This window comes from Peromyscus maniculatus, chromosome 9 (genome assembly GCF_049852395.1).
Source record: "Peromyscus maniculatus bairdii isolate BWxNUB_F1_BW_parent chromosome 9, HU_Pman_BW_mat_3.1, whole genome shotgun sequence".
Classification (NCBI taxonomy): Eukaryota; Metazoa; Chordata; class Mammalia; order Rodentia; family Cricetidae; genus Peromyscus; species Peromyscus maniculatus.
The window spans coordinates 4,818,489-4,841,389 of NC_134860.1; the positions used below are offsets into that span (position 1 = coordinate 4,818,489).

Below are 22,901 nucleotides of genomic sequence, written 5' to 3' on the forward strand. Positions count from 1 at the left end.
TTATTTATTATTTATATAGTGTTCTGCCTGCATGTATGCCTGCAGGAAGAGGGTGCCAGATCTCATTACAGATGGTTGTGAGCCACCATGTGGTTGCTGGGAATTGAACTCAGAACCTCTAGAAGAACAGCCAATACTCTTAACCTCTGAGCCATCTCTCCAGCCCTTAATTTCTATTCTTAATTCTACTCTAGAGAAACTTTAAATGAGTGGTCAGTTAACCATCTGTTTTTCTTTATACACAATAGGATCATTTAATTTCCTTTTACAACTTTGTTTTTTCAAGGTGCATATCAAGGCCTGTGACTAATTCTGTAAGTTACATGACAAAGGAACTCAGGTCTGACCTTGGGTGTAGGGACATAATTGTTTTCTTTGATCATCTGCCTGTTTTTCCACAGGCAGAATTCATGGGTCTGTAATGCACGAAACGTTCTTGTTCTTATTTCTCATCTTCTGCAAATCTCACGTCTAACAAAGGGGAAGGTGACGTCTAGCCTATGATTGCCCTGTTTGTGTCTCTAGTGGAGCAAATCTGCAGAACAACCCAAGTCGTGTCCCTAATCATCTTTACTAACTGTCCTAACCACTGTGTCTTTTAGGCTAAGTCAGAAAGTCCAGTTAAGTCACAGGTCTAACTAATCATCACTGCTCTCATAAAAATCCTCTTCATTAAGATCCGCAAGTAAACTGCCCAGTGAGGAGGGCTTTTCCCGAGAAACATCACACTGCGTTAGATACAGCGGGAGCCCTCCACAGAGTAACCACGCCATGCCAAACACAGCGGGGACACGGAAGCTTCCGGAAGCACAGCAGGAGCAGGGCCATTCTGGCCACAATCCCCGTGCCCCCGGGTTTTGCCGCTCCAGGATTTAGCTTTGCTGTTCGGTGAATTGAACTCCATAAGCTCCATTGCTGACCGCAGCTCCTCTGCCATGGCCACCGACACTAGTCCAGCTGGTAAACCAACGTGTTTATTGAATACCTACAAGAGGAGCAGGGACGAGGGGTGACCTACAGGAGCGCGGACGAGGGGTGACCTACAGGAGCGCGGACGAGGGGTGACCTACAGGAGCGCGGACGAGGGGTGACCTACAGGAGCAGGGACGAGGGGTGACCTACAGGAGCGCGGACGAGGGGTGACCTACAGGAGCAGAAGTGACGCTTCTTCACAGTGACGTCACTGTGAAGCCCGCCCATCATGGATGGTCACTCAGTGTTGCATCCCTGGCGGCCAGAGAGCTGGCTGGATAGCTAAGAGCAATTGCTGCTCTTTCTGAGGCCTGGAGTTCGGTTCTCAGCTCCCCACCCTCCAACAAATAAAAAGTCATAAGGGGCTGGAGAGCTGGCTCCGCAGTGAAGAGCATTGGCTGTCCTTCCAGAGGACCTGAATTGGATTTCTGTCACTCACATGGTGACTCGGAACTGTCTGTAACTCCATTTCCTGTAGACCTGGTGACCTCTTCTGGACTCTATGCAAGTGCCACACAGATATACATGCAGGCAAAACACCCGTACACACAAAATAAAATAAAATTTAAAAATAAATAAAAAATAAAATAATGAACTCTTTTCAAAAGTAAGAGAAAGAGCCAGGTGTGATGGCGCCCACCTTTAACTCCAGTACTCAGAGGCAGAGGCAGGCAGATCTCTAGCAGTTCAGGGCCAGACCAGTCTGCATGTGGAGTTCCAAGTTAGCAAGGTCTACATAGAAGAAAGAAAAAAAAAAGAAAAGAAAAAGAAAAAGAAAAAAAAGCCGGGCGGTGGTGACACACACCTTTAATCTTAGTGCTCGGAGGCAGAGCCAGGGGGATCTCTGTGAGTTCAAGGTCAGCCTGGGCTACAGATCGAGCTCCAGGAGAGGGAGAGAGAAGGAGAGATAAAGAGAAATTTGCACCCTAGAGCGCCTGGCAGTTTGCAGGCTGTTCACCAGAGTCCCCTGCCCCAGCAATTGAAGCCTGGGGAAGAAGCTCAGGAGCCTGTTTTTCTGAAGCTGCTGTTTTCTGAGCTTCCTAATCTCTTCCTCCTCCCTTCTCCTTCCCTCCTCCCTCCTCCCTTTCCCCCCTCCTCCCTCCTCCCTTACACCTCCTCCCTCTTCCTCCTCCTCCTCCCTTCTCCTTCCTCCCTCCTCCCTTTCCCCCCTCCTCCCTTACACCTCCTCCCTCTTCTTCTTCCTCCTCCTCCCTTCTCCCTTCTTCCTGTCTCCCTTTTTCTCTTCTCCCTCCTCCTTCCTCCCTCCCCCCTCCAGGGAAGAATGTTTCCCTTCTGAGGAAATACCTACACACACACACACACACACACACACACACACGCACACGCACACGCACACGCACACGCACACACGCACACGCACACGCACACACACACACACACGCACACGCACACGCACACACACACACGCACACGCACACGCACACGCACACACACACGCACACGCACACGCGCACGCGCACGAGCACGCGCACGCACACGCACATGCACACACACACACACACACACACACACACACACACACACACAGCTAGTCCAGCTCCCAGACTTTCTCACTTTGGAGGCCGTCCCCAGTGGGGTTTGCCTTAGTTTGGTCTTTACACCTAGGTTCAGGTACAGACCTATCTACCCAATGCCTGGTTAAAAACCAAACAACAACAACAACGACAACACTACCACTGGAAGAAGGCAGTGATGAGGCCTAGGACCAAGAGGCAAGCAAGGGCTGCTTCCAGAAACCTCTCCTCTGAGGGTGATGGGGCTCTCTCAAGTCTTATGTTGTTGAGAGCCTCCTCTTCTGAGCATGCACCCTGGAGATTTTACCCAAAATGTTTTTAAGTTTGTATTATACTGCAGGGCATGGCTGTGCACATCTTTAATCCCAGCACTCGGCAGGCAGAGGCAGACAGATCTCTTTGAGTTCAAGGCCAGTTTGTTCTATATTGCAAGTTCCAGGCCAGTCAGGGCTACATAGAGAAACCCCACCTTAAAAACAAACACAAACAAACAACAACAAAACAAAAACAGCCTTTGTATGAGAGTTTCATATCTGTGGACTCAACCAGCCATGGGTTGACACTTCTCCAGAGAAGGTGCGCCTGTGCTGAGCAGATGTGGATTTCCCTTGCTACCATTCCTCGGACAGTACAGTACGATGACTTCGCACAGCACTGTATTCGCTGTTAGAAGAGCTTTGCAGACGATTTAAAGAGGACAAGAGGATGCGAACAGGCTCTATTGAACACTACACTGTTTTAGATATGGAACTTAAACATCTATGGATTTTTTTGTATCCTTGAGGGTCTTGAAACCAATTCTCTATAGAAACCAAGGGACAACTGGACTATACCTACTTCTAGGAAAAAGGGGGGGCATGATCTGTGACTTACAGATAGATATTGAAAGGAGAGTAAAACCATGAGTATTCATATTAGAGCAAGAGAAGGACAGTATGATCAGACACCAAAGTACAGGGAGCTGCAGAAGCAGCTGAGCACAAAGCTTGGCTCTAAACATGGCAGCCAGGATGAAACACAAAGCAAGCTAGCCCACTTGCTTGCTGGGGGAAGCCAACCAGGTTTTTTCATCAGAAAAATAGTCTGTGCCAGCTCTTGAGCTATGGAAGGTGCTGGCTGACGAGTCTTTCACTAAGAGTGAGCCATCAGGCCAGTGGGTGAATTTCTGGCAGGCTTGCCCAATGTGGAAGAACACTCACCTTGCACTGTTTCTCCTCCAAAGCAGCCCAGGGCAGGGGGCTTGGGTTGGGCAGGCTTACCTGGGTCTAGCCCCACAGCAAGTCCGCCTTTCTAGGACACAACCTCCTGGGCCTGGCCCAGGAGCTGCTGAGTGTGGCAGCTGTGGTGCCGTAGGCGGCTGCCACACCTGTGGTGTCTGCCAGTACCTGCAGGAGCTGCACCACCAAGGGCCGTGATCACACTGGGCACCGTCTTAGTTCCATCCCCCGTTGCTGTGACAAAATACTCTGATAAAGCAACTTAAGGGGTAAAGGTGTCCATGATGATTTGACTCACAAAATCCCTCACTGTGGGGAGGCTGAGGTGGCAGGTACTTGACTTGGCTAGTCACACTGAAATGGCTAAGGTGATGTCATCCTTTTCTGGCTTTATTTTGTGTCTTAGCTTTCCACCCCACCCCCCACCCCCCTCATACATCCAACAGCCACATCTGCCTTGGCAACACTTTGGGGACTGTCTGTGTCCCTGACCATGGTCCAGATGTATTAACCGGAATAACTGATATTTGAACAAGCTAACACGTTAAAATAACTAAGAGGAAGTGTAAATCAGAAGTAATTGTTATGTGATGTCTGAAAAACACTGTTAAGCTCTGCAAAAAGGGAGATGTTTCTTTGACCACCCCCTCCCCAACACTGATGTAATTGTGGTTATTTGTTTTTAAAAACGCCATACCCTGAGTTTCAGTACCAAGAGATGTTGAGGCATGAGCCCGCTCTTGGACTTCGGCTGATTAAATGACTTACATACTTTTAGTTGGCTTAATTAGCATGACTGCTCACATGGGTCTTTCCAACATCACTTCCACACTATAGAGCAGAGAACAATAAATTGATGCCTTCACACCAGGGCTTGACTGCCTCCTGCTCTCCTTGTCAGCCCAGAGCCCAGCCCAAGACATGCTGTTGCCTACATCATGCATCCAGGGTGAGTCTTCCCACTTTGATTCAACCAATGAAGAAAACCCCTCACCGGCTGACCAATTCCTAAACAAGTCCCCACGGAGACGTCCTTCACAAGTGATTCTGATTGTGTCATGAGGGGACAAAGCTGAGTGTGACAGGAAGGCTTCCTAGAGGTGGTTTTGAAGGATAAAGGGAAGGCGACTTCCTCTGAGGAAGCAGGGCCAGGATGCCCATGTGGAGGGAGCAGCAGGAGCCGAGGCCTAGAGATGGGACAATGCACTGAATTCTGGGAAAGAGAAAGAAAGGTCCTGCAGACCGGGAGAGAAAGGACCAGGTCAACCCAGGCAGCACATCCTTCCCCTGGAGCAAGCAAGGCCTCTGTGCTGATGTCTGGCTCCTGGCAAGAACAGGGGAGCCAGAGTGCTGTGGGAGGAGCCAGAGGACACAGCCTGCCCAGTTGCAGCCTGCATGGAGGTGCCTCGTGCTTGTATCTCGAGGGAGGGACAGGATTTGGGCTGGGTAATTTCTCCAGCCTTCTTCCCACATTCACCCTGGATCAGTTTGAGGGCCATGTCTCTCTCCTGTGCCCTCTCTCTAGAGTGGTAATGATGACCCCCGGCCAGTGTGAGCACTGCAATGTCATCCTCTGACCCCAGCAGCAGAGAGTGTCTGTGGGTCCTCTGTAGTGAGAGGTATGACAATTCTTGTGACCCATAGCCACAGGCCACCATCTACACACACACACACACACACACACACACACACACACACACACACACACACACACACGTGCGCGCGCGCACTCTGCATTCAAAATGCTCCCCATTTAATTCCTAACACTAGCCTTATTGTGTGTGCCCTCTGATTGGCCATCTAGAGGTTACCCACTGCTTCCTTCTCCAGGATCCTCTGCCCAGCATCCCTTGGCCCTCAGTCAGAGACAGCTGAGGAGGCAAAGGACCCAGGCAGGATGATCACCTGACAGTTAGAAGCAGCCTGTGTGTCTGGAAAGTAAATGATGAAGAGAAACACCTGATGTATGTATGCCCAGAAAGTAGAGAGGATAGAAGAACGCCTTTTGTCCCCGGAGCCACGAAGGGGCGTGTCCTAATGTAGGGATTCAGGTAGAGGAAGCATCTGCAAAGCTCCATAGGAGTCCAAGCACTCCGGCTGGAGATGCCTTTGAGTCCCTCTCTAGGAACCTCTCTCTTCCTCCCTAGCCCACCCCAGGTTCATTGGAAGAGAGAAAGTGGCCACCACGAGGTGACTGGAGGGTCCCAGCAAGGCCTGGCCCCACTGAAGGCAAACTTTGGCAGCTGTGAAAATACGAGCTGTGTTACAAGCTGTGCCTGGGACCCTGGCCTAGAGCACAATGCCTGTCTGCTAAATCCAAGGATGAGTGGCTGGCTGGCTGGAGGTGAGTGAATGGATGGATGAGTGGGTGGGTAGCTGAGTAGATAGCTGATGCTATGTTTTACATCTGGAATGTCACCAAAAACCATTGTGCTTACATCCTGGTCACCAGCCTGTGGCCTAATAGAAGGTGATGGAACCTTGAGAAGGTTGGGCATGGTGGGAGAAACTTGGGTCACTAAGGCCCATGCCCTTGAAGAGAACTCTAGGTTCATATTCTCTCTCTCTCTCTCTCCCTCTCCCTCTCCCTCTCGCTCCTCCTTCCCTCCCTCCCTCCCTCCCTCCCTCCCTCCCTCCCTCCCTCCCTCCCTCCCTCCCTCCCTCCCTCCTTCCCTCCTTTCTCCCTGAAACAGGATCTTATGGAACCCAGGCTGGCCTTGAACTCCTGATCGCCCTGCCCCTACGTCCCAAGTGCTGAGATCACAGGAATGTGCCACCGTTTGCCCCTCTTCCTCCTCCTGGTCTCCACATTTTAACTTTTTCCTTGTTTTGAGACAGAGCCTTGTATGTGCCTAGGCTGGCCAGCACCGCTCTGTGGCCTGGGCTGACCTCAGTTCTCTTACCTCTGACTCCCAGTCCCTGGACTTACAGGCCTGGCCCACCACATCTGACTCTCTCATTTTCCTTCTGGGCTACCATAAGGTAAACAGACTTTCGCCGACACAGGCACCCACCATGAGGTATGGTGCCACCACACTACCACAGTGTCAGAGCCAAGCAGCCACCGAGTGTCCCCTGAAGCTGTGGGCCAAAATGGACGTTCCCCGTGTAAATATGAAATGTCCTCCACAGGCCCCTGTGTTTGAACATTCAGTCCACCAGAGAGTAGCACTGTTTGAGAAGGCCAGAGAACCTTTAAGGGGCAGGGCCTAACTGGAGGAAGTGGTCACTGGGGGGCAGGCCTCCATAAATTAGGTCAGACAGACCTGCTTCCAGCTCCGGCTCCTGCTCCCGAGATCTGAGGAAGCCAGGTCGCAAGCTCCTACCACCCGTGACCAAGTACTCCCAACGACCATGCCTGCCCCACCATGATGGGCTGTACACTCTCAGACCACACATCTAAAGAGACCCTTCCCCGCTGTCACAGAAGAGGGGCTCTTGAGCCATGACCCCTGACTTAAGACAACCCTGGATTCTAAGCTGCACTCTGCCCCTCCTGATGCCTCAGAGGTCCTTTGCCCCAGCATGAACTGTAGATTCCCCAAGGTGTCGTGCCAACCAACTCTGTCCCACACCTGTCTCAACTGAGAGCCCCGGGAAGTTGCCCTCCTAACGGCCACACCCTCCTCCCCTCCTTACAGCCACCTGCTTCCTAAGTAGTGGCTCCTGAACTCAGAGACTAACAGTTGTCTTGGTTTGCATGCTCGGCTTTATTGTCCCGGCCCTTCCCACAAGCCCCGTTCTGGGCCCTCGTTCCGGACAATCCAGGCCTTCCCCTTCAGCAGCAGGTGTATGTTTACTCAGAACAAGCTGGGGACAATATAGTCCGTGTGGACACCATCAATTAAACCTTCTCCATTGTTATGGACGAACCAGCAGAGGACCTTCGTGCCAACACTGGTATCCTTCCTGTAATCTTTCTGGGAGCCCCTGGGAAAAAAGAAAGGGTGCACAGTGTGAGCCACGTGGTTGTGAGCATCAAGGGCCCAAGGTTGGGGGAAGCTGGAGAGTCTTTTTTTAGTGGTTTTGCCCAGCTGGGATTGAATCCAGGGCCTCACAGGTCCCAGGTAAGTGTCCTGCCACTGAGACCTGCAACTAACCCCTGAGATGGGATTTGTTTGTTTGTTTGTTTGTTTGTTTGATTTTTTAATGTTTAAGGCAGGGTCTCCTGTAGCCTAGGCTGGCCTTGAACTTGCTATATAACCAAGGACCCTGAACTCCTGGTCTTCTTGGCCCACCTCCTAAGGGCTGAGATTATCGGCATATGCCACCATGCTGGCTTGAAGTCGAAGAGCCTAGAGATCTTTTGTCAAGAATGAAGTCATGTGATTGTTTTTTCTAGGGGGCCATCTCTGATCTATTCCTTGACTGGGAGGAGTCTAAAAGCACTAAGACCTCAAAAAGGAATAAGGATTCCCCACAAAAATCAAGGGCCCACCAAGCAAGGTGCCATGGAGAGGGCTCTCTCCTGTCTCGGTACTGGGTGGGGTGAGGGTGTCAGGGATGCCCGCTCACCTGGTGACAGTCAGCTGATGGCTCTTCACCACCATTGTGGCATCTGGCTTTGTGGGGTCAGAGCCTGGGCGGATGTCAAACACTTCGAAGTCAAAAGGGCGGAAGAATTGGCCTGGAAATGAAAACATTAGTGGTCAGCCTCTGCCTGTTGCCATGGTGACACAGCCTCCAGCCTTTCAGGATTGATGCAAAGGCTGAATGGGCGGGCATGTTGTGAACCGGGTACAGCGTGACTACACGGCTTTGTACATCTACTTCCGGTAGTTCCCTGTGACTGAGCAGGCCTGCAGTCTGAGCATTGCATACCCAGCAGCCCATGTGTCTGTGCTGACATCCGGTGACTGTCCACCACGTAGAACCCTAGGAAGTCCTGGTGAACCGGATGTTTCTTCCAAACCTGGTGTAGGACGATCACAAACTTAACTCCGTCTCCAAAGGAGACCACCATATTCTTCTTCCTGTTGATTGTTACAGACAGCCTAGGAGAGAAGAGGGTAGAAGCCGTGAGACCTACTGGCCATGGTACTAGCCATCAGAGTCAAGGGCATTTCAGCAAGACCGTCCAAGCACAGGTCACCTGAGGGCACACAGATACCAAACACTCCTCAGAGTTGGGATAAGGCTGCCACAAATACGTCATCCATGTCCTAAACAGAGTGGACCTCGGCCCCTCTGTGGGCCGGAAAGAGGCCTAGGAACCCAGAGGCCTGGGCCCAGCTCAGGCTCTGTGTGAACCTGGCAGGATCTCTGAGCCTCAGGGAGATAGTACTCGTACCCAGCCCACTAAGCTCTGGAAATTCCAAAATCAGAAAAAGCTAAGAGGCTTTGGGACCAGCAAGGTCAGCAAGAGAAGATGCAAATGGGGTTGTTGTTGATGTTACTTAATCCTTCCCTCCTCCTCCTCCTCCTCCCTTCCCTCCTCCTCCTCCCTTCCCTCCTCCTCCCTTCCCTCCTCCTCCTCCCTTCCCTCCTCCTCCCTTCCCTCCTCTTCATGCCTTCTTCTCCTCCTCCCTTCCCTCCTCCTCCCTTTCCTCCTCCTGCCTTCTTCTCCTCCTCTCTCCTCCTCTTCATGCCTTCTTCTCCTCCCTTCCCTCCCTCCCTTCTTTTCTGCTTATTTTTAAATTAATTTTTATATTTTTAAGTAAAAAAAAATTTCATACTCATACAATATATTTTTATCACATTTCCTCTTTCCCAACTCCTTCCAGATCTTCCCCACCCAACAATACATTCTCTCCTTCCTTTCCTCCCCCCCTCCCCAAATATAAATAAATACACAAACAAAAGTCAGAACACATCTCTCCAGAGACACTCAGCGCTTGGCTGCTCTTCCAGAGGTCCTGAGTTCAATTCCCAGCAACCACATATGGCTCACAAACATCTATAATGAGATCTGGTGCCCTCTTCTGGTGTGCAGTCATACATGCAGACAGAATATTGTATACATAATAAATAAATCTTTAAAAAAATCAAAACAGAAGCAAGCAAAAGACCAATAAGACAAAAAAAAAATGCTTAAGAGATGACAAAACAAAAGAGCCACAAAAACCAAACCAAAACGTGGATTCTGTCTTGGATGGCTAACTACTCCCAGGCATGGGGCTGCCCTGGAGCGTGGTTGATGTACCCAATGACACGCCACCAGAGAAAACGGATTCTTCCTTTGCCATTGGGCACCAATTACAGATAGCTTCTTGGTGAGGGAGGGACTTTGAGTCCGCTTCCCCTTCTCAGTGCTGGACCTCATCTGGCTTGAAGCTGTGCAGGTCTTGTATGTGTTGCTACAGTCTCTGTGAGTTCATATGCTAGCCTAGAACTTCCCATGTAACCCATGCCGACCTGGAACTTGTGGTATCATCCTGGTTCTGCCTCCCAAGTACTGGGATTATATGTGTCTGCCATCATACCCAACCATCCTTTCTGTTTGGAAACGGGTTCTCGCAAGGTTGGTAAAATGGCTCATTGCATAAAGGTGCCTTTCTGCGCAAGCCTGAGGGACTGAGTTCAACCCCCAGAACCCACATAACTCATGAGAAAGGAGGAGAAAACGGACTCCATAAAGTTCTCTTTTTACTGACCCACATGTGTTGTTCTCTCTCTCTCTCTCTCTCTCTCTCTCTCTCTCTCTCTCTCTCTCTCTCTTTCTCTCTCTCTCTCTCTCACACACACACACACACACACACACACCATAATAAATGACATTTCAGAGATGGAGTCCTGCTATGTTGCCAAGGCTGCTCTTAAACTTGTGGCCTCATTCAGTCCTTTGACCTTAGGCCTCCCAAGCAGCTGGACTATGTCTACCACTACACCTGGCTTCCATATAATGCTTTCATCCGGCCAGGCTTCCCTCAGAGTGGGTCCTGCACGCGGTCCATTTACAAACTGGCTCCGTCAGGGGTCCCAAGGATTGGTGCCCTATTCCACAGTTACCATCCTGTGGTAACTGAACTCAGGCCATCAGTCTCTCCCGTGAATGTCCTGAAGTTGGTCCAAATCCTTCCACTGTTTCCCTATCTCCTCAGGCTGCAAATGCCCTTGGAGCTACTGCAGAGAACTCACCCAGTCTGTGTGACTGTGACTGTGTCTAGCCAACGGAACGTGCTCAGTGCTTCCCCATTCCCCAGAATGATCTTCTCTGTGGTCACCTCAATCCGGAAGTCCATCCAAGCATTGGTAATGCCCAGTTTGCCAAAATAGGTTTTCCCTGTCCCGGAGGAAGGGCCACTTCCCTTGTCTCCGATGATCTGTCCAGTCACGGTGATGCCTGCCAGAGGGGTGGGCCAAGAAGCCAGGTTAGTGAGGTCCTCGGGTCCACGCTGGCCTGCAGCGATGTCTTCCCCTTCCGTGAGGCACGCAGAGGGGAAGCAGAGGCGGGGCCCCAAGGACACACTAGGGCGTCAGAGACAAATCCTGTTCTAGAAGCTCAGGCCTGGGGCATGCTGGGACGTGGTGGGTCTTCCCTCCTTCCCGGGTCAGAGAGTGTTGTGAGAGGAAAACCCCGTATATAGTCTGGTACCACCCTCGGGCAGGCTGCCCAGGTCTCGCTCTCTCTCTAGTAGTACTGAGTACTGAGTCTGGCTCTTCGGTAGCTCCACCTCCCTTATGCAGAGTGCTCTGCACACGAAGATGGATGCTTACCAGGCAGAGTGAGGAGGACCCGATCCATGAACTCACCTGGGCCCTCAGATCCCGACAGAGAGAACCCCAGCCTGTAGGCGCACCTACCTGTGACTGGGTCCTGAATAAGGCGCAGCACGGTGCCAGGCTTCTCGTCAATGTTGAAGCAGATGGTGTCATTTTTTCCTGGGACGTGGATGATGAAGTGCGGGTCCCCATCCACTAAGGGCACATCAGAGAATGAGCTGGCTCCCAGGGCCTTTCCCTGGGCCACAGGCCTTCCCAGGCCAATCCGCCCTGTGGGCAGGAGCAACGCACCCATAACCCTGCACCTTGACCAGGGAGGAGCCAAGGAACTCACCATAATAGTAGGGGTTTGGAAAAGACGGCTGTTGGGCTATGGAGCAAACAGAGACCAGATTGAATGCAGCAAGCTGTCCTGGAGAGATCTGGGACCTCCACTCATAGTCTGGCTTATTATGCCTCTCCCATTTTGAACCCCCCCCCCCCGCCCCCGCCACGCGCTGCCCCGTGATAATTTCATTCCTCTGTCCCCTCCACCAGCATTTAGCCTCCCCAGGACACATGGTCAATCTGCCTGTGACAGAGGTTGATTTGGAACCACTACCAAAGGGAACAGTGTAGGGAAGCTCTCAGCGGTGGGCAGGGCTGGTGGTGGCAAGCATCATTTACTCACTCAAGTAGGCCATGGATGGGGTCACAGAGGTGGCTAGTAAAATGGCAAAGGGCAGTCATGAGCAACAGGTAAGGGCTTTCTCCCCCACCCTCCGCCACCTTGTGTTTTCCCTCAGCCTGGAGGCTACTGGTCCCCACTGGGGCCTTCACATTGGCAAACGTGCCTAGGCGATCCCTTTATAGGGCTGTTGGTAGGATGAGTGTGTCATTTTAATGCTAGGAGCATATTTTGATGTGGCTGAAATTCGAATCTATGGAGTCATGAGCCTCCCCGTTGTAAGCAATGTTCACAGACCTCTGTCTTGAACTCTTTGGTCCCTAGATGGAATAGGGTGAGACCCATCCTATTGTGTCCATCCTTCATGGTTGGCGGCTGCTAACACGTATGTGCCACAGTTGCATCTAACAGGGCTTCTCTGAGGGGAAATGGTGGCTTAAAGGACTTCTGCTCTTTAGAGACGCAGGCGGGCAGCTTGGCAGGGGCTGAGTCTTGCCCAGTGTTGGTGGGCTGGTGGGGTACAATGTTCTCATTTTACCGTGAGAGAAATGTGGAGTGCCCTGGTTCCCAGAGACTATCAGCAGGGCACTGGGCCCAAGCTGCCTAGACCTATGTCCCAGATCAGCTACTGCCTGGGTCCTCTCTGGGTCTTGGGCTCTCACTCCAAAATGAGAATCGTAAAGGACTCCTGTGAGGGTTGCTGGGGGCCATGTACAAGTGCATCACAGTTGCTCATTTTTGCAGATAAGAGGACACTGTCACTGATTGGCCCATCTTGAGATAGGCCAAATGAGATTCTAAGGAGTGAGGCTGAAAGGTCTCTCAGTCTATCTCCCTCCCTCTCCCCCTCCTCTTCCCCTCCCTGCATCCCGTGAAGCTTACCTTCTAATGTGCAGGCACAGTGAGGGAAGGAAGGGGAAGAAAGATGCATTAGACATAGACCGCTGACCAGGGCCATTGAAACCAATGAGAATGGTCCATGGCCTGGCTTAGAGCTAGCTTTGCCCCCTAGGGTTCCCTGGAACCAAGAACTCCTAGAAAACAGGGCTGTGCCAAAAGAGGTCTTTGGCTCCCATGCCTCTCAGTGCCAGGCTCCCCATGAAGTTGCTATACACATTTGGGGTTCCTCTGGTGAGTACAGTCTGGGGTCCTGTTGAAGATGTTTGGTCTCAGCTTCTAGCTCTGAGGGCCTCTTTTCCTCACAGATCCCAGGTCCCTGGTAGTCCTCTCCAGGTATAAATTTGGGGTTTGAAGTACCTCTTGTCTAACTGAACCCCTCTGTGCTGTAGCTGGAGTCCTTCCCTTGACATGGCCCGAGATGGTGCACTCTCTTGGCTTACATCCCTTGAGAGACTTTAGAGACTCTGCCTGGACCACACCCCATGCCTCTGCTGACCGATTCTCTCTTGCCATACCCCTTCAGATGCTTTTAAACCCGCCCCCCTTCATAAGCTCTGGGGTCTCCAGCCTAGCCAGGTCCTCTGCTGCAATTCTAGGGCACAGGGTCTTAGAAGAGGGGGATGCTAGATTCTGGCCTCCTCTCCCTGTGCCCACCTTCCCCAGGCTTGTCTGCAATGGATGTCTGGTCCTCATTGTCCTCAGGCTTGGTCACCACCATGGAGGTCAGTGGGGTCACAAAGTGGTACTTGAGGGACAGCTCCAGCGCCTGGGCTGTGAGGTTCTCCTTCTCCTCCCCGAAGGCATTCTTGCTATGAGGAGGAACAGTTCAGAGAGTCAGCCCAGGACGTGACGTCCTGCTTCCTTTCACACGTAATTCCCCAACCAGACCAGAATCTCCAGGGACGGCTCAAGAACAACCCCCCACCACCACCACCACATACACTCATACTGCCTACATTGTTGGTCCTGCTCAGTGGAGCCCATTGGGGGAAAATACCAGTTCACCAGCTCGCTCCTCGAAGCATATGGACAAACCATTTCCTCTCTAGGAGTCGGTTTTTCCACCCATAAAATGCCAGGGACTTGGGGTGGCTACTGTTATAATCGCTTATGATAGTAGCTGTATGGCCGGCACTTGGCCTGTGCCAATTTTGCTGGGACTTTATAGCTTTGTTCTTCCTAAAGAAATGCTCTCGTTGCGGGGCGGTGGTGGCGCACGCCTTTAATCCCAGCACTCGGGAGGCAGAGCCAGGCGGATCTCTGTGAGTTTGAGGCCAGCCTGGGCTACCAAGTGAGTTCCAGGAAAGGCTCAAAGCTACACAGAGAAACCCTGTCTCGAAAAACAAAACAACAACAAAAAAATGCTCTCATTGCCCTCTCAAGATGCCCAGCTCCACCCTTTGGAGTGGTATTGGGCTTGTCACTCATCATGACCCACCCCACCTGCCATGTCACTGTGTGGTGCTGATGGGGAGAGCGAGAGCTGAGGTCTCCCCTGCTCTAGAGGCACGCTCAGGCCTCTGCCCTTGGCCGAGCTTGCCTGCTTGAAATGGTGAGCAGGGGTAAGACACAAGGAGACTTTTTTTCTTATTCTGGACCAAGAAGAGGACAGAGCAGCAAGGATGCTCATGGGAACGTCCTTCCTCAGTGTGTGCTGTCTTTCTCCTCTGGCCCTGCCGGAACACAGCCAGAGCTGTGGTGGGAGCTAGAGAGCTGGGCGTTCCTCAAGGCGAGGGTCGGCCGACTCACCGTCTCTCCAGTAACTGCTCTATAGTGAGGTAAGCCCAGAGCCGCTCAATGTAGTTCCCAAAAATGTAGCCTTGCTCCTTCAGAGCTGCGTCCATTTCCTTCATGTCCACTTCCTCTGTGAAGGTCAGGTCATTCAAGGCCTAGGGAGGGAATAGGAGCAAGGAAGGGACTTGAGAGCTGGATCATGGAGTTATGTGGGCCAAGCTCAGTGGATGCCACTCCTGGGCCACCAGCAAGAAGGCTGGGGTCCCTCACTGCTGACCCTTCACCCCCAGCACACCTCAGGCATCAGTTCCCACTCACCCCATGGCCCTTCACATCTGCTTTAAAGTTGTTCATGTCGCTGTCCACCAGGCGTCCGGCTACAACAATCTCAGAGCCGTCGTAGAAGTGGGGGTAATTGTTTTTGGTGAGGTCCAGGATGGCGTTCTCAGGATACTCCACCTCCACGTTCGTCAGCAGTGGGTTAGCCACCTCCTCATAGAAGCCCTGTAAGTCAGATCGGGACTCAGCATCTCAGACCTCCCTGCCCCAGGGTAGACATGGAGAAGCCTGGGATAGGTCCATCCCACAGATGCTGCAAGGTGACATTTAGTCCCCAAGGGCTGAGCCAATCCTTTCCTCTGGTCTTTACTTCTAAGTGGCCCTGACTGTGCTCTGGAGTCTAAGGGGGCCCTCCCTGTCCTCCCGCTCTTAACGATGAGAGAGAACAGGAGCAAGGACAGAATTCTTGGCACAGAACTTTGAATAAAGAAATAATAGCCAGAAAAAGTGATGTTTGCCAGAGGGGAAGAAAGCCTGGGGTCCCCTACAAGTGAGGGTGCGGCCAACCACCTGAGGGAGGTGGCCAGCTTCAGAGGGAACAGTGAGACACGCAGTTACATTTGGCTAGCAGATATTTTTAAATATTATTTTAGTATTACAAAGGTCTGTTATGGGTCAAATTGGTACTGCATTCCCAAAGCCCTTTGGCTGTCCTAACCCTCAGACTGCAACCTTATTTGGAGGTAAAATCTTTACAAAGATAATCCAGTGATGTCATGAAGTTGGGCCCTAATCCAATATGCCTTGTGTCCTCATAAAAAGAGGAAATTGGATGCAGACACACAATAAAGGAATGCGTGGGAAGGCCCAGGGAGAAGGGGACTGTGGCAAGTCAAGAATGGAGGCCTAGGGGCTGAAGAGACAGCTCAGCAGTTAAGAGCACTGACTGCTCTTCCAGAGGACCTGGGTTCAATTCCCAGCACCCACATGGCAGCTCACAACTGTCTGTAACCTCAGTTTCAGGAGGTCTGACACTCTCACAAGGACATACATACAGGCAAAATCCCAATGCTCCTGAAGAAGGAGGAGGAGGAGGAGGAGGAGGAGGAGGAGGAGGAGGAGAAGGAGAAGGAGAAGGAGAAGGAGAAGGAGAAGGAGAAGAAGAAGAAGAAGAAGAAGAAGAAGAAGAAGAAGAAGAAGAAGAAGAAGAAGAAGAAGAAGAAGAAGAAGAAGAAGAAGAAGAGGAATGGAGACCTATACAGACCTCTCCCTCAGAGGGAACCAACCCCCCTGTGACCTTGAACTCATACTTGTAGCCTCTAAGGCAGTGAGTCAAGTGTTTCTATCATTTAAGCCACCTCATCAGTGGTCATATACTTTTTATGACAGACTCAGTAAACTATAGTTCTGTGCAATATTTGGGCAAATTCACATAAAAGTTACTCATTTCTTATGAGATGTATACAGTTAGCTGGATGTCTTATGTTTGATCTGCCAGGCCTGCGGAGGAAGCAGCTCTGTTTTATGGAGATTAGAACAAGAGGCAGCCAGAGGCAGATTGCAATGGAAAGTTGTCACATGGTGGAAACAGTGGCCTGAGAAACAGTGTGCAAGGCGAAACATACCTGCAGCTGTAAGTTGGCATCAGAATCTTCATAAATGCGCCGGGCAAGCCCATTATTCTCCAGGGCCATAGTCTCCAGGAAATTGTAATTCAGGTTGTTGCCAAAGCCCAGGTTATACAAAGGGAACTTGCCCCCGATGGCATTCCGGACATTCTCCTGGATCTTTTGAGGTCTGCTCTCACCTACAGACAGTGCTGGTCATTCTGGGAACCATTTATACCAGCTTTGTCTGGGGAGATCTGACTCTTCACATGCATAGCTGGTAGGGAGCCTTGGTAGGGAGAGGCATGTACCTGCCTTTGAGGGGCTCACAAGATACTAGGGGACCCCAGGAAAAGATGTCTAGGGTCTTGTAGTGAGCCAACTACAGAGTCACGAAGGCAGGCAGGCAGGCAGGCAGGCACTTTGGGTTCAAACCTCCCTCTCCCTCACCAGTATTGGCATCTCCGTCTGTCAACATGATGAGGATGGAGGTGCTCCTCTCTGGGACAAGGTGCCGCTCCCGGGCATCTTTCAGCATATGGACGCCCCTCAGCAGCCCATCATTAATGTTGGTCACTGTATACAGACAGAAAGACAGAACCACTGGGGTGGGGGGTGTCCTTAGGGTTCCAGTGTACAAGGCTATTGAAGCGAAGGAGAATGGGACAGTAGACCCTGCTCTTGTACCAAGGACTGTGCCAGCCCTACACAGACATACTCAGTAAACATTGGCATAGTGGATGAATAGTGTAGGCTTTCACACAGTCATCAAAGGGGTGCTGAGAGGTTCTAGGCATGTGATGACTATAGCAATTTGGCAAGCAGTCAGGTGGAGTCACCAGGAGTGGAAAGAAAGTGATATAGACGTCATGTATGGTTTCCATAGGAAACATGGTCAAGAAGGGTTCTCTGTTGCCCTACCATGCTGAGACTTGTGAGCACCAGGATCATGGTTAGAAATGCTAAGAATGGGTCTCCATAGGCTGCACAGAAGTCAGCCCTGATGTCTTGTCTTCAAGCCTGAGGTCTTCCCCAAGAGAGAAGCATGCCAGAGATGGGCTACTGATGCAGGAAAAGGAATGGGTAGAATACTCAACTGCACCAACTTACTTCCTTCATCACGGATGTTCTTCACAAACATCCTGGCCTCTTCAAGGTTTGCAGGGGTAGCCTGAACTAGGCTGTCTTTCCAGGTGGTTACATGGGTGCTGAACAAAATGAAATTCAGATAGTCATCTTCTTTCATGTCATCCAGGATTTTGAGAAGGGCGTCTCTGGTCTGGGGGAAAAGGAGGGAAACAGACCACAAAGCTGAGACATGAGGCAGAAGTGAGAAAGGTTGCCTCCCAGCCTGACTGCTGGGCTCCTACTGTCTTTATGAGTAAGCATTGCCCAAGGCCCCCAGCTCCCTGGGAAAGTGTGTAAAGGCTTGGAGTAGTCTTGCATTCTGTCTCATTCCTCCTTGTCCACCAGAAATACTAGCATTGTCCCACTTAAGGAAAAAAAAAAAAAAAAAAAGAATCTCCCAGCCTCGTCTACAGAGTGAGTTCCAGACAGGCAGAGCTGTTACACAGAGAAACCTGTCTCGGAAAAAAACAAAAACAAAACAACACCCCCCCCCTCAAAAAAAACCCAAAACAACAACAAACAAACAAACAAACAAAAAACTTCCTCATCGCATTTCTATACCCCAGTGCTGCCTTGGATGCTGGGAGGGGGTTCGGTGGGGGCAAACCTGATGGATTTTCCGACCAGCCATGGAGCCGCTGATATCAATCACAAAGACTATGTTCTTAGGCACCACTGGGAGGCCTTGAGGTGCGAAGAAGTGCACAAAGTAGCCATTGACGACCTGCCAAGGTGGGAGAGAGACAATGCAGAAGTCAGAAGTTTGTCACTGGGGGGAAAGGTGTCCCATTTCCACTCTCCAGGAGGTGCAAAGGACCAGGAGGTGCTAGAGATGGAGGAGAGGGATGCAGCTGCAGCCCCCCAGGACGATGATGGGTGAGCAAGTCTGGTGGAGCCATGGACCTGTACCTGCACGTTGCCTGGAGACTCTCTGTTCACGTCATAGACGATGGTGAAGTCCCCGTTGAGGAGGGAGTCTGTACACGTCGGGCATGAGCGCTGTTGGTCTAAGCTGGGCTTGAAAGACACGTGGCCCTGGGGAGGAGGAAGGAAGAGCCTCGCTCATCTTGGCCAAGGCTTCCCACTGGCAGACAGGGGGCAAAACCCTCCGACAACATAGAGGTGAGGGCTTGGCATGAATCAGATGCCAGTTCCCCATGGATGAAGCTGCTCCCAGGCCCCACCTTTCTGAATTCCTCCCTCCCTGGGTGATCAGAACCTGCCCAGGGCGGTGGTGGTGGGGTGTTGCCATTTTCATATAGCCTTTCCTTTCTCTTTTGGCGGCCTCATCCTTAACCCTTTAGCTCAGCACCAGAAGTTACTTGGGCATCCGAGTGTTGCCCCATATGAGAGAACTTTGTGTTGAGTGGTTTTGCACATTGGAGTTGGCACCCAAAGGAGGGGGAGGAGGATGAGAGCGAGGAAGAGAGTGTTGGAGTGGAGGAGGCTAGGACAACACCCCCAGAAGTCAGCAGCTCTCTTGAATGTAAGCTCTTTGAAAGTCTCTCTGGAGAGCCCAGGTGACTGAGACTTGATGTTTATATTTTCTCATCCACTTCCCATCAGCACTGAGATCCCGCCCTGGAATAGCTGGGGGGCTCCATGGCTGGAGCCAACTGCCCAGCACCAAGAATGGCATTCTCTTTAATCCTTTACCCCTGAATGTGGAGTCAGCAAAACTAGCCTCAGTTTCTGGATCTGCATCCCATTTCCTATCCATTTGCCAAGGTAGAATGGATCTGGGCTTTATAAATGGCTTCCCTTCCCACTTTGTCCTGGTAGAGCTGAGACCCCAAATCTTCTAGCAGGTCAGCATCAGACCCCGGCCTCCGGTATCCTCCCTGATGACCCAGTTGACTGAGACAGATAGCATCACAAACAGATAACCCCCACTGTGCTGAAATCAGCAAGGTCCAGGCTGATGTTCTTACCCCCCCCCCACACACACACCCCAGGCCCCAGGGATATCTACACCACCTTTTTCCCTGAGAAGGACTTGGTGAGGGCACTTCCCAGGAGGTCATTAGTGATGAACGAGGCCTCAGCATCCAGCATGCTGATGCCCTGCGGCTCGAAGATGTGTGCATCAATCTGAAATGGCCAAAGGAAGGAGATGGCATACTGGGAGGACACAGAGGTCTAGGACACAGCCAAGGGGAATGACGTGGGTCTGTGACGATACAGGGACCTTCAAGACAATAGTGAGGGCTACTAGGAAAGTGACCACAGGAACTGCTAGAAGGGTCTGGCAGAGCAAAGCATTTCCATCGTCTGTCTGCCATTGATCCCAAGTTCCACAACCATGGAACTTGCTTTTCCTTTTAGCCTTGATGGAGGTGAAATGGACCAGTTGCAAGGGTTCCAGAAGCATTTTGTGGCGCAGTCCTCAAGGGCCCCAGCGCTAAAGCCTCCTCCCCTGGGCCCCCAGTTGCTGGAGAAGGAAAGCCATTGGGCTTTTTCCAACTCCCCTTGGCCAAGCACAGGGGCCAGGACTTGGAGACGCATCCTTGGCTCTGCTCTGAGATTTGCACCTCCTTCTCCGGCCTGCACCCACTGCCCTTCCCCGGCCGGGCTCTCTGTGGTTCCGGCAGGGGCTGCAGGCATGGCTGCTCACCTCGAAGTGCCTGACCAGTTGCTTGGGCTGGACCTTAATGTACATCTCGTATTTGCCCTTGTGCCTCTTGAGCAGCTCCTCATAGGTTAGCTCAAAGGTGACCTTGCTGCCGGCAGCCACGTTGACGGACACGGTGAACTTCTCCAGTTTCCTCCCAGAGGCCCTGGGTAGGGTGCAAGACAGCACTTAGCAAAAAGACTTCAGGAACCCATCCTTCCTCGGCCCTGGGTTCAAGTCTCAGCTCTTAGGTGAGAGATCTCCTTATCTGTTCTAAACCTCATTCGCTCTAAAATGGGATGCTGGGGCGGGGGGGGGGGTGTACACACAGTTTGTACAACAATAATCACAGCTGTTGTTCGCTTCTCTCAAGGCCCAAGGTCCACACTTACTTGACCAAACCGGCTGTCTTGCCCTGGGACACAGCCTTTTCATACTGCTTCTGGGCAACTTCTTTCTCCTTGATGTTCCCAGGGTAGGTGACACCATCAATGGTCCTACAGATAATAGAGAGTTTAGGGGAAGGGACTGGCACACCGGGCCAAATGCCCCTCAGGAGACAGAGCCAGCAGCTCCGGTGGTACCCACAAGGTGAAGTTGGTAATGAAGGCTGTCTTGGGCAGTTCCACATCGAAGGAGACTTCCTTGGCCTTGTCTGCGCGATTGACAGCCCTCGTGGTGACGACATTGTGAGCAAAGCGGGAGGTCACCTTGCAGCTGATCTTGGTACTGTAGACCTCAATGCCATCAACCACCTGTGGGAGAGGTGGGCAGGAATCACTGGTGGTGATCAGCCAGAATGCACCCTGGGAAACCTGGTCATCAGCCTGGCTGCTTCCCTTCCAAATGCTCCCGTGTGGGCTCTGAAGTCCTGGGTCCCTTAGTTCTCCCAGTCATCCACACTGGACGTCTGGACAGTGTCCTTTGTCCCACATTCAGTTGGCTACCACAGTGCTTACATCCTGCCTCCTTAACGCCGGTGAGATCTTGTAAGAGCCCAGCCCCTCCCACAAGGAAAGCCTTCCCAGGGCTCCCCTTTGCCTGGTCCTAGATTCCCCTTGAAGAGCCCCGCCTCTCCGTATGGGTCTTGTATCACACGAGGCTCTGCCAGGATGGGGCAGTGGACTGTTTTCTGGCTCCGGTGGGGTGCTGCCATTATGATCTGTACCTTCAGCAAGTGAGAAACGGCTCCATTCTGCCCTCCCTACCCAGTCTGTATCGTACTGGAAGTTCTTACCCCTTCCCGGAGGCTCCGTTTCTGTAAATATAAAGATTAAACAGGGGTCAGGACGAGCATGAGGCTCCCAATGGCCTGGGAGCAGGTTCTGGGCTAGGGCCAAGTCTTAGAGACACACACAGGTCCCTCCAGGCCACGTGTTAAAGAGGAACTATGAATAGATGGAGAAAGGGGTATGTCAGCAGGTCCCCTGTGGAGGAGACCATAGAACTGACCCTATACCCCTAGCAGTCGGAGGGGGCTTCTCTGGAAGCCGGAGGTCTCCAAGCCAGAGAGCAGGGCCAAGACAAAATGCTAATTGAGCCTGATGAGTGCATGGGTGTTCTGGGAAGCTAACTAGAGGGACCAGGGGCCAGGGAGGGCAGACTGAGAGGCGGAATGAGTTGGGGGGTCCGAGCATTTTGTAGAGGCCTCTGCGCCTGTCTAAGGCGGGCCTTCGAAGGCCGCGGTGAGACGTTCATAATTCACCATCTCTCTGACAGGTGGGAGTCTGAAAAGCTCTGCCCTGGGTTAAACAGCAAGCTAGTTTATCAGTCGCATCTGTAGCTCCGTTCTCTAGAGTCCAGCATTATCCCAGTAACACAATGTTCAGTCCTCAGCCTCTTGCCCCGCCCCCCCCCCAAGCTCAGGGGACTTGGATGGACTTTTCTGCCTATTTGAACCTCAAAGTTCTGATAGCAAATAGGAAGTTAGACTCACCCCTAGCAGTCGGAGGGGGCTTCTCTGGAAGCCGGAGGTCTCCAAGCCAGAGAGCAGGGCCAAGACAAGGCAGGGCCACCACATAGTCACCATTGCTGAGCACACAGGCTTGACCTGCTCTCCTTTTATACGCCAGCCCAGTGTTTTCCGTGCAGGGTCAATGACCTGCAGCATGGGCCAGAGTCGCGGAGGCACACAGTGGCTCCGGGAACTGGGGGTGGGTGGAGTAACCACCCGGTGTGACTGTGTGAAGAAGGCCCAGTGGGTACAGTAAACAGAGTTGGGGCTTCACTCCCTATATTCTGGAATCTGGAGGCTGTCGGGAAAGCAGACGCTGTGTGAAGCAAGTGACCCCTGGCCTCCTGGGGGTGGATGATGATGATGCCGTGAGCTGCATGTGGAAAAGCTGGCATCTCCACATCTAGGGCTCGATGCTTTTGTCCTTACCACCCACATCGCCCCTGGTCTGGGCCTGGATCCCAGCTCCAGCCCTCCCAAGGCAGCCACTCTCCAGCTGGACCCCCATGGCTGAGACCTTCACTTCATTACCTGGTGTGGCTGCCAGGGACCCATGAACTGAACAAACCCTGAGCCCTGTGACCTCGCTCTCTCTGGGTCTGGCTCCAAATTGTTTTTCTGAGTTTATTCTCCCC

General features: G+C 52.0%; 1 protein-coding gene across 2 annotated transcripts; it reads right to left on the reverse strand.

Annotated features, from left to right (window-relative positions):
* Positions 1–7,410: 7,410 nt before the first annotated feature.
* On the reverse strand, positions 7,411–22,643 carry Itih3 (inter-alpha-trypsin inhibitor heavy chain 3). 2 transcript variants are annotated; one of them, XM_016000096.3, is made up of 21 exons: positions 22,249–22,643; positions 21,550–21,570; positions 20,901–21,067; positions 20,705–20,809; positions 20,316–20,478; positions 19,679–19,792; positions 18,611–18,736; positions 18,309–18,425; positions 17,684–17,852; positions 17,024–17,149; positions 16,592–16,773; positions 15,006–15,191; positions 14,703–14,842; positions 13,608–13,762; positions 12,057–12,089; positions 11,721–11,756; positions 11,468–11,581; positions 10,802–11,006; positions 8,546–8,718; positions 8,240–8,351; positions 7,411–7,654 (listed from the first exon to the last, which is right to left on the reverse strand). In XM_016000096.3, exons 1-21 carry the CDS (start codon positions 22,420–22,422, stop codon positions 7,525–7,527), a joined length of 2,748 nt encoding a protein of 915 aa, XP_015855582.2. In that variant the 5' UTR covers positions 22,423–22,643; the 3' UTR covers positions 7,411–7,524. The 2 variants fall into 2 exon arrangements, with proteins under 2 accessions (XP_015855582.2, XP_076400278.1); XM_076544163.1 differs by lacking the exon at positions 22,249–22,643 and adding an exon at positions 21,772–21,825.
* Between the last annotated feature and the right edge of the window lie 258 nt (positions 22,644–22,901).

Excerpts from the sequence above, each read along its gene's own strand:
- Itih3 (XM_016000096.3), bottom strand. The coding sequence starts at position 22,422 with ATGCTGCAGGTCATTGACCCTGCACGGAAAACACTGGGCTGGCGTATA. Across the intron at positions 20,810-20,900 it reads TTCATTACCAACTTCACCTT|GACCATTGATGGTGTCACCT; the intron begins GTGGGTACCACC and ends TATTATCTGTAG. Across the intron at positions 11,007-11,467 it reads TATTCAGGACCCAGTCACAG|GCATCACCGTGACTGGACAG; the intron begins GTAGGTGCGCCT and ends CCCCTCTGGCAG.